Raw genomic sequence first — 10,685 nt, 5'->3', positions numbered from 1 at the left:
TACAGTCAGGGACACACATGACAAACATCTTATATAAGAAATTACTCTTACCAAGGTCAACCAAACGTTGTCATGGAAACAACACCAAAAAGTCTAAGCGCTGACCGACGACGCAAAGCTGAGGAACTGAGGGTTTTTTTCGTTATTTGCATAAAGATAAAAATTGAGCGTGATAGACTGCATGATTCTTGAAGTTTCCTTTCCATCAACTTTTTCCTCTCCCCCTTTTTATTCTTTGTTTTTCCTGATATATTTTTTTAGGTCATCTGTCAGCCATGCCTCGGTAGCCAGCGAAGGAGGGTGAAATACTCGATTTATCTTGACTGGTGACGCAATGAAAACTACGTGTGGAACAAAAACAATCTAGCTCATTCGTGATGACTATCCCGAAACAGATAAGTTCTCGGGAAGGAATGTTTAGTCTATGTCAGACTTTAGCTGGTCGTTTCCGTTTGCAAGAAGCGAAATGTCGTTGAATCCGGTCTTCAATCATTTTCCACATGTTTAATGAAGGGAAAAACAAAGTGTAGGTTGTGGAACAATGCATGGGTTATTTTACGAAGCCGGTAGGGGATTGTTTGGTGTGTTTTCCTGTCCAGCTAAAACTATTGTAAAAATGAACATTTCCTGAACGATGAAAAAATCATAAGGGGAAGGATGTGTGGAATGGAATTAGGGTAAGCGTATCGAGGTCCCAGAAATTAGGGGGAAGGGGAGAGGAAGTCACCCACAATCAAAAATAAACAAATAAATAAATAAATAAATAAATAAAAATAAAAACGAAAAGAAACAAACATTATCTTATATTTTTTAATAAACAATAATTTCAATATTTTATTCTTTTATATATTTTTTAAAGAAAATAATTGTAATTCGTAATCTAGTCTTAGAGTAATTTTGAATATTGACATTAAAAATTATGCAAATTTGAAAGTAAATTTTCTTAACTCAGTTTTACAGATATTACAGTTAAAAGTTTGATTTTCGTTTGAACTGAAATAAGGTCCAGTTCATACGTCGAACTTTTACGCGTCAAATCTAATTGACATCTGATTCAAACGTCGCATTTAACCGTAGCCGCCGAGATATTGAGCCTTTAAAATAGACGCATTGCATTTCAGCGCGACGAAAAGTCGACGTTTGAATCAAGCTAGACCACAATGCAGCATGCTCGCTATCTTTATATGGTGCATAGAACTACAAACGAAAGGTTTCCCTTTTTACCGTGGTCATAAACAGTCGAGAGCTGAGAACCTGTTCCAGACCTGATATAATCCCAAAAACACTGCCTTATCTGTGTTTGTTGTAGTCGATACCTGAAATTTTAGCTCTACTTTCACTGATTTCACTAAAGACCCTAACACTCAATCAATATCAAAGTTCTTCTTTTTTACTTAGAACATCATCAGGAACGATACTTTCCGTTTCAGTGTCACTGAAGTAACCATGGTCGCCGATGTAATGGGTTGGGTAGATCAGTAAAGGTTCCGCTGTCATGGCAACCAGATTCCTTGGCTCGAAGTAGCTGGACCATTCCTTACTGCGCATGACAAAACATTTAAGGGATGCAAGCAAATAATTTATTAATATCATTAATGCACTCTTATCGATAGAGTAGAATTCGTATGAGTATTGAAAAAGTTAGCGTGCGTGACATGGTCACAGTACAATAGTGACGTCATTCGTTAAACCAAACACAGCGAGGTCACTAATCATCCAAAGAGAATTCTTGGATAAGGCACAATTACGGTACCATGAGATTTTGAGGTCACGCAAAACACCTAACACAGCGAGCGAGGTCACTAATCATCCAATGAGATTTCTTGGCATATGGCACAATCACGGTACCGTGAGATTTTGTGGTCACGCGAAATCATGCGAATTCTACTCAAATAGGACAAATAAATAAAGTACAAAATATGATAAAAATTCAAGCTTAACGACAAACACCGTGTGGGATTAGATATTTGAAATTCATTTTATGTTTGCTGGACAAAAAATGCTTTAGCATTCGCACTGATCATTCAAAACGTATCACATTACTTTTGAGTGAGGAACATACAGGGCACGATGACGTCACAACACCACAATGACGTAAAAGGATGAAGACAGCAGCTCACTTTAGAAACGCGTTTGGGACTGGGGAGAACATTAACTTGCTAAGGCTTCAGGGATGGTTACTAATACGCTTGTAGTTTTGCTGGGCTTCAACTGATGTCATTTCCTGTCTCATGAGAAATGTTCTTCAGCTAAATAGGCACATGGTGGTCAGTGTTTGACCGCCACTTGCAGCAGATAATAAGATTCAAAGACTTTTCTCAGTTGATTGAAATCCAGCAATTTACATTGTTTTCCGTAAGTCAACTGCTGAACTGTGGTCCACAGGCTCGAGTAAAAATCCCAGATGCCCTTGCGCTTCGAACTTTTATCCAGTACCAAAACCTTTGAGTCTAAAGTGAGGTTCTCCCTTTGCACAAATGATACGAATGATACATACGCAGATAATCTTTAGTCCAGTTTTCTTTTCATGCATTGAAACAAGACTGCTAATCGATTGTGGTGGCTTAAAGCTAGCTGTATTCAAAGAGCACATTTATGCAAAGACACATGAACATGCATCGACACAGTGGCACTCGTAAAAATTTACATGCAAAAACTATAACACTAATGCTGGCTGGCATTCATCGGAAAGGCACATGGAATTAAGATACAGGAGAAAAACAGTTCGGATTGTGAGAAAGAGAAGAGAACAAAACGAGATAGTGGGATATAGGGTTGGTATAGGTTGGTCTGCGAACAGAAGTATACTTTGCTAGAGCTTTTAGGCTCTTTATTTACAATGCGCATGCTCCCACCTCTAAGATCTTTAAGCGACTGCGTTTTAATGTTATGGGCACGCGTGATATCTTCAAAGCGGTGCAAAGGATACTAGCTAAAAAGATGGGGGTAAAGAAGTATGGAGGTATGAAATAAATGTGGAATAATGCGTGACAGTAACGTGACAGTTGCGTGACTTACTTAGGATGGCGGTCATACATTACTGGTAGAAACTCATCCACTGCCATCATTTTAACCAAAGGCTTAGCCGATATCAGTTTTCGAGCGCCTTGAAGGTTAATCATGTACCCCAAGGTCCACCAGGTATAATTGACCCAATTTAAGTAATTAGACCCATCCACTGTGTCAATGATTTCTGTCTTCATCCTTCTGCGCCCTAAATAACTAATACCAGATAGATAATCATAAATTATATATAAATATATAGATGACACAGGGTTCCCAGCAGGGCGATATATAGTCGGCTGGCAAAACTGTAGCCAACCAAGTATTGCCCCACCCTACTTCCCATCCCATATAACTACCCCTCCCCCTGGCTTCCCCCCTGACTTACTTGCTGTGCCGGTTATACATTATGGGTAGGAATTCGTCTAAAGCAAGCATGCGGTGAAGAGGCCGTGCAGCGATAAGCTTGCGTGACCCGCTTAAAGAAAGTATGTATCCTATGGTCCAATACGAATAATCAGCCCATGCAATACGGCTGCCATTCCCGATTAGTTCAGCAGAATCGTCTAGGAATTTTTTACGGCCTAGATAGCTGAGCCAAATAAAGTACGGTTATTATTGAATGGTTCATGCAGTAAGTGTGGTCAGCGGATGCTTCCTTGAAATCAGCACGCTTTGGCGCGTGAATGAGAAATCAGCCTGGAAATCAGTTCGTGATGTATTTACGGTTCCATTTAAATCGGGCAGAATCTTTTGAAAGGGAAATTCTGTGCAACCCCTCCTGCATTAGATGTGTTAAAGTCTTAACCCGCGCTCATGACATCACAACAAATCTAACATCTTGCATGATTGAGCCCTCGTTCTTTTGACATGCGGTTAATGCTATAGATACATGCACATTGATTTCCCCATTCTTTTCAGTGCTGCATGAAGTACATGCAAATTGTTAGCCATTTTCCACATATGGGTATTTAATGCACAACACTAACAATAATGGCTCCAGCAGTCTTCCTTAATGGGTGGGCAGGGGCGTAGCGAGGACGCAAATGCCCCCAAAGTAAAATATAGTGACTTGTAGGCCATTAAATAAATGATTGTAATAATTGAGATGACGAAGATCATGATGATCATGATTATTATCATTGGTCGTAATAACGATGATGGGGCTAATATGTGATTAAATATGTTTGAATAAATAAATAAACAAATAAATAAATAAATAAATGAATAAATTGACAAATAAAAAAAAATAAAAATGATGATGATGATGGTAATGTTGGCGATAGTGATGTCGCACGACGATGATGATGCATGATGATGGTGATGGTTATGATGCATGTTTATGATGATTGTTATGATGATGGCTATGATGATGGTTATGATGATGGTTATGATGATGGTTATGATGATGGTTATGATGATGGTTATGATGATGGTTATTATGATGGCTATGATGATGGTTATGATAATGGCTATGATGATGGTTATGATGATGGTAATGGTGCATGGCGACGATGATGGTAATAACGGTGATGGTGATAATGTTAGTGATGACGGTGAAAATGATGCACGATGGTAAAACAGTAGTCTCCTTCGCAGCCATTTTCGTCTCGTTCCATTCCACTACGGTCCCCTTCTGTCCAAGACTAAAACAGCTGCGAGGGAGACTAGTAAAACAGCGATTTGCTCCATGGAAGTGAATCATGATGATACGAGAACTGAGTAAAATAACTAAACGACCGCCTGATGTATAACGAGATGTACGAGATACCCGGTCACATGGTACTTACATCAATTCCCAAGGGTATTTGTCCCGAATTTGAAAAGCTTCATCGAGAAACGCTTCCACCTTCCGGCGAAAGTTAGACTCAAAACGGACATCATCTTCAAGTACTAACACATTGTTCAACCCTTTGTTGAGCATCTGAAAAAAGCATTGAAAAAAAAAGTAAAAAAAAAAACATTATGAAAAAATTATTTAAAATGAAATTTTGAATTAACAAAATTTAGAAGCGAAATTTGATCTGGTTGAAGCAAAGTTACTACTGTTAAACGAATAGCAAAGACTTCCGGAAGGACGCAAATACACAAAAATATCGATATCACTATCGGTAGAGAGTATCAAGTGACCCACCTCTTCCCAAATAAAGTAATGACTTAGAAAGCAGCCAATTTCTCCCATTGTCAACGCTCTACGACAAAAGAAAAGTATAAAAAAAGTTCATCAAGTCAAGACGATATGAGCTTTTTCTATTATGGTATTGTTCCATTCAAACTCTCACGCTCCATTGCGAGGCTAATAGGGCAACATATGATTACGTATGCAGCCCCTTGGTTTAGAATGGGAGGACAAAATACATGTGCGCCATGTTGGTTGACATAAAATGAAAGTGAGAGCATATCGTTTGTCTGTCATCCAACATGGCGGCTAAGACGTCACATACACAAGGTAAAAAGAGATGATCACCATGCTGGTTGTTATAACAAATGAAGCTGTTTGTCATTCAAAATGGCGGCTATGACGTCATGACACATCTACTTGGGAGAGAATGAATGGACATAAGATATGGTCGCCATGATATTGGATGATATAACAAACGAAGCTGAGAGCATATTTTGTCATTCAACATGGCGGCGTAAGCCGATAACAGGTTATTATTATTTGGTGTAATGACTTACCTTTTACTGTATGGGTCAAAATATCCCGGTAACATCTTGATTCCCATCTCTTTGATCTGATCGATTGTCAAAGAGCTACGAATAGAAAAAAATGGTTCATTGTCATTTATTCGTTTTCTACCTATCTACCTAACAGTGTCTGTCTGTCTGTCTTTTTTGAGTGTCTGTCTGTTCGTCTGTAAGAGTCTGTTTTTCTGTGTCTATCTGTCTGTGTCTATATGTCTGTCTGTCTAATAATGCCTGTATGAATGTCTGTCTACTAGTATCTGAGTACTTGGCTGTCACTGTCTGTCGGTCACTATCTGTCTGTGTTGATTCGTTCAGTCATCTTTTCTGATGCATATTTCGAACTTACTTTCCATCTACAGCGTCCACTAACTTTACGTCGATCCCCAGCTCTTTCAACGAAGCCAACATGCGTCTTCTTCTAAGCGGCCGTCGCTTTAGATTAATCATATAAATCTGGAGACAAAAAAGAGTCAGGACGAAATGCGCGTTAAGTCAAAAACCTGTTGCCTTCCATGCACGATCGACTACAATTTGAGAAGTGTTGAATTCGTTCAGTGGGATATTGCGGAGGGTGGGAAACCGGGAACCCGGAGAAAAACCCTAGAAGCATAGGAGAGAACAAACAAATATGATAGCGATAGAATCCATAACCACATCAGTGAAAAGCCACATTAGCAGCGCGACGGAATTAGCAGATGTAATTTCAAAGATACCGTCGTAGCACCTTCTCCGCAGTTGGTCTATAGAGCAGTTTTCTTATGACTGTGAAAAGCTTAGTGCCGTGCCGTGCCGTGCCGTGCCGTGCCGTGAACGTAATATTTTCTAGAATTTTAATTGGCTGATTTTTTTTCTCGCGCAATGTGATTGGTCTGAAAGTGCCGTGACTTTGGCGTGACCGTGTCCGCGCCGTGTTGATGCCGTGTTCCGGGCATTTGATTGGATGGAGAGTACATTCTCGAGCAATGTGATTGGTCTGGCGTATGCCTTGCCGTGTCACGACTGTGTTCGTGAAGTCAGCTTTTCAGATAGTCATACGAAAGCCGCTCTAAGTGATGGTCCGGCCGGGACATACACCACATAAACCCATGATCGCCCGTGACGGGTAAGGGATTCTATTGTCTTACCTCGTCCAATCCTAGCTTGTCTTGTTTGATGGGTTTGATGCTAACATGAGGACTGACGAGCATCAGTTCTTCTGGATGGTCAACTATGAAACACCGTCATCGTTAGGATATTGGCTGACGTTTGCATGGAAAACCGCTTAAAGCTTGCACGCAATCATAACTGAGGAGGAGTAGGGCGGATTGGGTGGCATGCCAGATCCCCTCTGAATTTTCGAATAAACTTTAAACCAGACAGACAGACAGACAGACTGGCTGACTGGCTGACTGGCTGACTGGCTGACTGGCTGACTGGCTGACTGGCTGACTGGCTGACTGGCTGACTGGCTGACTGGCTGACTGGCTGACTGGCTGACTGGCTGAGTGACTGATCGACAAACTGGTTGATAGACCGAGAGACTGAGTGACTGAGTGACTGAGTGACAAACTGGTTGATAGACCGAGAGACTGAACAACTATGAACTACCCAATATTTGATCAGCCGATTGAGTGACTGATTGAATAAGTGGGTGACCAATCTTCCAAACAACTGGCAGATTAACAGATTGACTGACTGACTGACTGACTGACTGACTTAATGATCATTTTCTTGTCATTTAACTTACCTAAATACTCGAGTTTGAGGTCAGTGAAAAGAATCTGGATTTCTGGAAGGTTTTCCGTAGTATGAATAGGTGGTACCATGTAACCATAAAAATCTCTATTAATAAGGTGCAACTTGATTCCTAATGAAGATTAAAAACATCAGTCACTGACAGGTTTGGGTAATGCTAAGCAGCCAATGAGAGGACACATAAGAATGCAAGTAAGGATTAACCAATCACAAATTAGTATATACACCTTCTTGCAATAACGTTGTCATACGAAAAAAGAACATTAATGATTTAATGGGATAGGAATTATATCAAAAAACAAAAGAAGATCACAGAAGCTGAACTTTTTCTTTTGTCTTTTAATGTATTCCTTTCTCACTAAATTACTAATGTTCTAATATCATATGACAACATTCTTGCAAGTAGGTGTATATTTAGCTACATTGGTAGGGGTCTAGAACAAGAATTCTGTCACTGGTTCACAGATGAGCCTAACCAACAGTATGTGTTCGGATGCAGGTAAACTACTGGGAACCCTGTGTTATTTTGGGCTTAAAAAATACATTACATCATAGAAGAAAGCTGTTATTATTTCCACACCTGCAGTTCTCGCTGAGTAAGCAAAAATCAAGATGTCATCTACTTCTCCCTTGTACTTAGGGGGTGGGGGATAGTAGGTCAAGTTTGACGACACCCTCTGGCGCAAGTCGACAAGGTATGTTGAATGGATCATTGGAAAGTCAAAACATCCTCGTATTTCTCGATAGAGAACTGGAAAGTATTCATCGGTTCTTTTATAATATCCCTAAAAAAATACATCATTTTATGTAAATATTTTCTTTTTTTTAAAAAAGTGCCTCTGCACTTCCCAAATAAGGGGATTAGAATTTCAAAGGGAATTTTTCCAAGGGGTGAGGAGGGTCTGAGCAGGGTATATAGTGTGTAGTTCCAGATAATATCCATACCTCCCCCATGGAGGGGATTGGAATTTCCAAGGGGTGGGGAGGGTCCGAGAAGGGTATATTGTGTAGTTCCAGATAATATCCATACCTCCCCCATGGAGGGGATTGGAATTTCCAAGGGGTTGGGAGGGTCTGAGCAGGGTATATTGTGTAGTTCCAGATAATATCCATACCTCCAGCATTAAGGGGGATTGGAATTTCCAAGGGGTGGGGAGGGTCTGAGGAGTTTTGGTTCTCAAAACCTGGCTACTTTTTGCTACTATTTGTCTATCACTAATAAACCACTAGTAGCTCAGCCAATCATAGCACAGGATTTGTGATAGACCATTAGTAGGTTTATACTAACAACTATATATTAAGCAGTTGATATTATAACTTACATCTTCATCCATTCCTCCCCAGAAGTTTGAATATGCTGACTGGTTCTGGAACACTGGTATTAATGGTGCTACCACAGTCCTGGGGAAAAAATATTATTTCAGTTTTTCAAAGAAATATCATTTTTCTTAACAACGTCAAAACATATAAAACTAGAGAGTAATTATACTATATATTACATAATTTAAGAATACAAGCTCCACAATGTCAATCTTATTTGGAATTATGACCATTATACAAATTGAAATATTCGTAGATGGCTAAAAAGGTTACACTGAAAAATGACATAAGGTCAGGAGAAAATTACTAGATATTTTATCATATTTTATTATTATAATTGCGCTAAGTTAGACATCATTATTATTATTTAATACATTGTGTCATTCTTACTTTTTCTCTGCCATCAAGTCCCTCAGCACACTTGCGTTGAACAAAAAGTTATCACAGTCAACAACCTACGAGTAAAAATAATAACAAATTTACTTTATCATTATCTCATGACCTTCTAGCAAACTCATTGTTCTGCCATCTAACCACAGGCAGCCCAAGCTGTATAATGGTTGTGGGCATGTGATGGTGCAATAATTATGGAGGACTTCCCTTAGAACTTCTTGATCAGTCTATTATTAATTCCTAAGACAAGAATGAGAAAACTAAAACTCACAAATAAATAATCTGCCCACTGTTCTCTTGCAGCATCTAATGCCTGTTGTCTAAGGGATGCCACTTGTTGGTATCTCAATTCAGACCATTCTGATACAAAGGATGCATCACTATACATGGTTGGTGAATCTGTTGCATTTATAAGGACTCTATGATACAGTGGTGCGACATTATTAGCCCATTCTTTAAGAATCCCTGACGTGTTGTCCACATTATGGTCTGTAGCAATCCTGGACAAGAAAGAAAAATATTACTGACAACTAATATGGAGTCTCCTTAACAGTCGACACTATAGTCCCCTTCACAGTTCCCTGCGCCACCTTTCAAGATGGTGCAGGGAACTGTGTAAGGGACTATTAGTTTCAGTGGATGGGCCCAGGAAGACCTGGTCTAAGTAGCAAGCCTTTGAAGACTTTAATAATATCTATTTTCTAAATAAATTATCAGAATCATCAATTTATGAATGTAAAATTTAGTAACACAAGGAAATCAAAAACTTCAGCATTTTGTAAAAACTGTGCATCATTGTTCGAGAAAAACATCATTTCTTTGAAGGAAATTGTTGACAGACGCTTGGAATGCCTGGAATGATAGGACACGTAAGCAGATATGAATCTTGTTAGAACAGAGAAGAAGAATATCCTATAAGCATGAAATAATAGAACAAAAGAGATTTTACTTTATGTAAATCTGTAGAGGATTTCCTAGTAAAAAGCTTGTAAGTTATACTATTAGTTCTGTATATTTTAAACTCAAAGTCGTCTTAAGATGTCTATTAAACCTATTGTTTTTGTGACAGAAGAGATGTGCAAAAAGCTAAAATGAATTGGAAACTGCAATCCTTGGAGCGCTTTAATTGTTACTCTAATTAGTTATTTAAGCAGCTGGTTGATAATTTACTGGATACTTTAAAAATACTGGCCTTACCATATTGAAATCCGATCTTTTGGGTAATCTAAATTCTCGATGTAGCCTAACCAGTTAGGCAATAAGTGGGCCACGTTTCTTGCTATCACTGACAACAGCACAGTTGGATCCTTCGCGGATTCTGTCCCTTCTGCTGCACCAAAATGTTCATTTGTTTTAGGTTCTGATCTAGACGACGGTATATAAACAAAAAGAGTAGAAGCTAGGAATATACTATAAATTAGAGGACGCATTTTGAGTAAATCTGCAGCATGTTATTTGAGAATCCCGTGTTAGGGTCGGGGAAGTCTGACACGTAGTGTATGAACCGGAAGTTGGTCATCGTAAGTGAACAACAGCTCATTGATTAA

The 10,685-nt window shown here is 39.1% G+C and overlaps 1 protein-coding gene across 2 annotated transcripts; it reads right to left on the bottom strand.

The window, feature by feature from the left end:
- Nucleotides 1–821: 821 nt before the first annotated feature.
- LOC116297696 (procollagen galactosyltransferase 2) lies at nucleotides 822–10,622 on the bottom strand. Of its 2 annotated transcripts, none has more exons than XM_031705974.2 (13): nucleotides 10,336–10,622; nucleotides 9,410–9,638; nucleotides 9,136–9,200; nucleotides 8,748–8,826; nucleotides 8,006–8,210; nucleotides 7,418–7,537; nucleotides 6,816–6,898; nucleotides 6,038–6,144; nucleotides 5,683–5,757; nucleotides 5,138–5,195; nucleotides 4,794–4,927; nucleotides 3,392–3,595; nucleotides 822–1,540 (listed from the first exon to the last, which is right to left on the bottom strand). In XM_031705974.2, exons 1-13 carry the CDS (start codon nucleotides 10,566–10,568, stop codon nucleotides 1,375–1,377), a joined length of 1,758 nt encoding a protein of 585 aa, XP_031561834.1. In that variant the 5' UTR covers nucleotides 10,569–10,622; the 3' UTR covers nucleotides 822–1,374. The 2 variants fall into 2 exon arrangements, with proteins under 2 accessions (XP_031561834.1, XP_031561833.1); XM_031705973.2 differs by lacking the exon at nucleotides 3,392–3,595 and adding an exon at nucleotides 3,019–3,222.
- Between the last annotated feature and the right edge of the window lie 63 nt (nucleotides 10,623–10,685).

Source organism: Actinia tenebrosa, unplaced genomic scaffold (genome assembly GCF_029948245.1).
Source record: "Actinia tenebrosa isolate PJP-AT-01 unplaced genomic scaffold, QUT_ActTen_1.0 PGA_scaffold9__36_contigs__length_13948895, whole genome shotgun sequence".
Taxonomy (NCBI): domain Eukaryota; kingdom Metazoa; phylum Cnidaria; class Anthozoa; order Actiniaria; family Actiniidae; genus Actinia; species Actinia tenebrosa.
Note: the sequence above shows the minus strand (reverse complement) of the source record. Positions and strands in the feature narration are given on the sequence as shown.

Bases quoted from the DNA above. Each gene is read 5' to 3' on its own strand.
- LOC116297696 (XM_031705974.2), bottom strand. From the start codon at position 10,568: ATGCGTCCTCTAATTTATAGTATATTCCTAGCTTCTACTCTTTTTGTT. The intron at 8,827-9,135 runs GTAAGAATGACA...TTTTTTCCCCAG, and splicing joins GACTTGATGGCAGAGAAAAA to GACTGTGGTAGCACCATTAA. The intron at 6,145-6,815 runs GTAAGACAATAG...TTTTGTCTCCAG, and splicing joins ACAAGCTAGGATTGGACGAG to ATTTATATGATTAATCTAAA.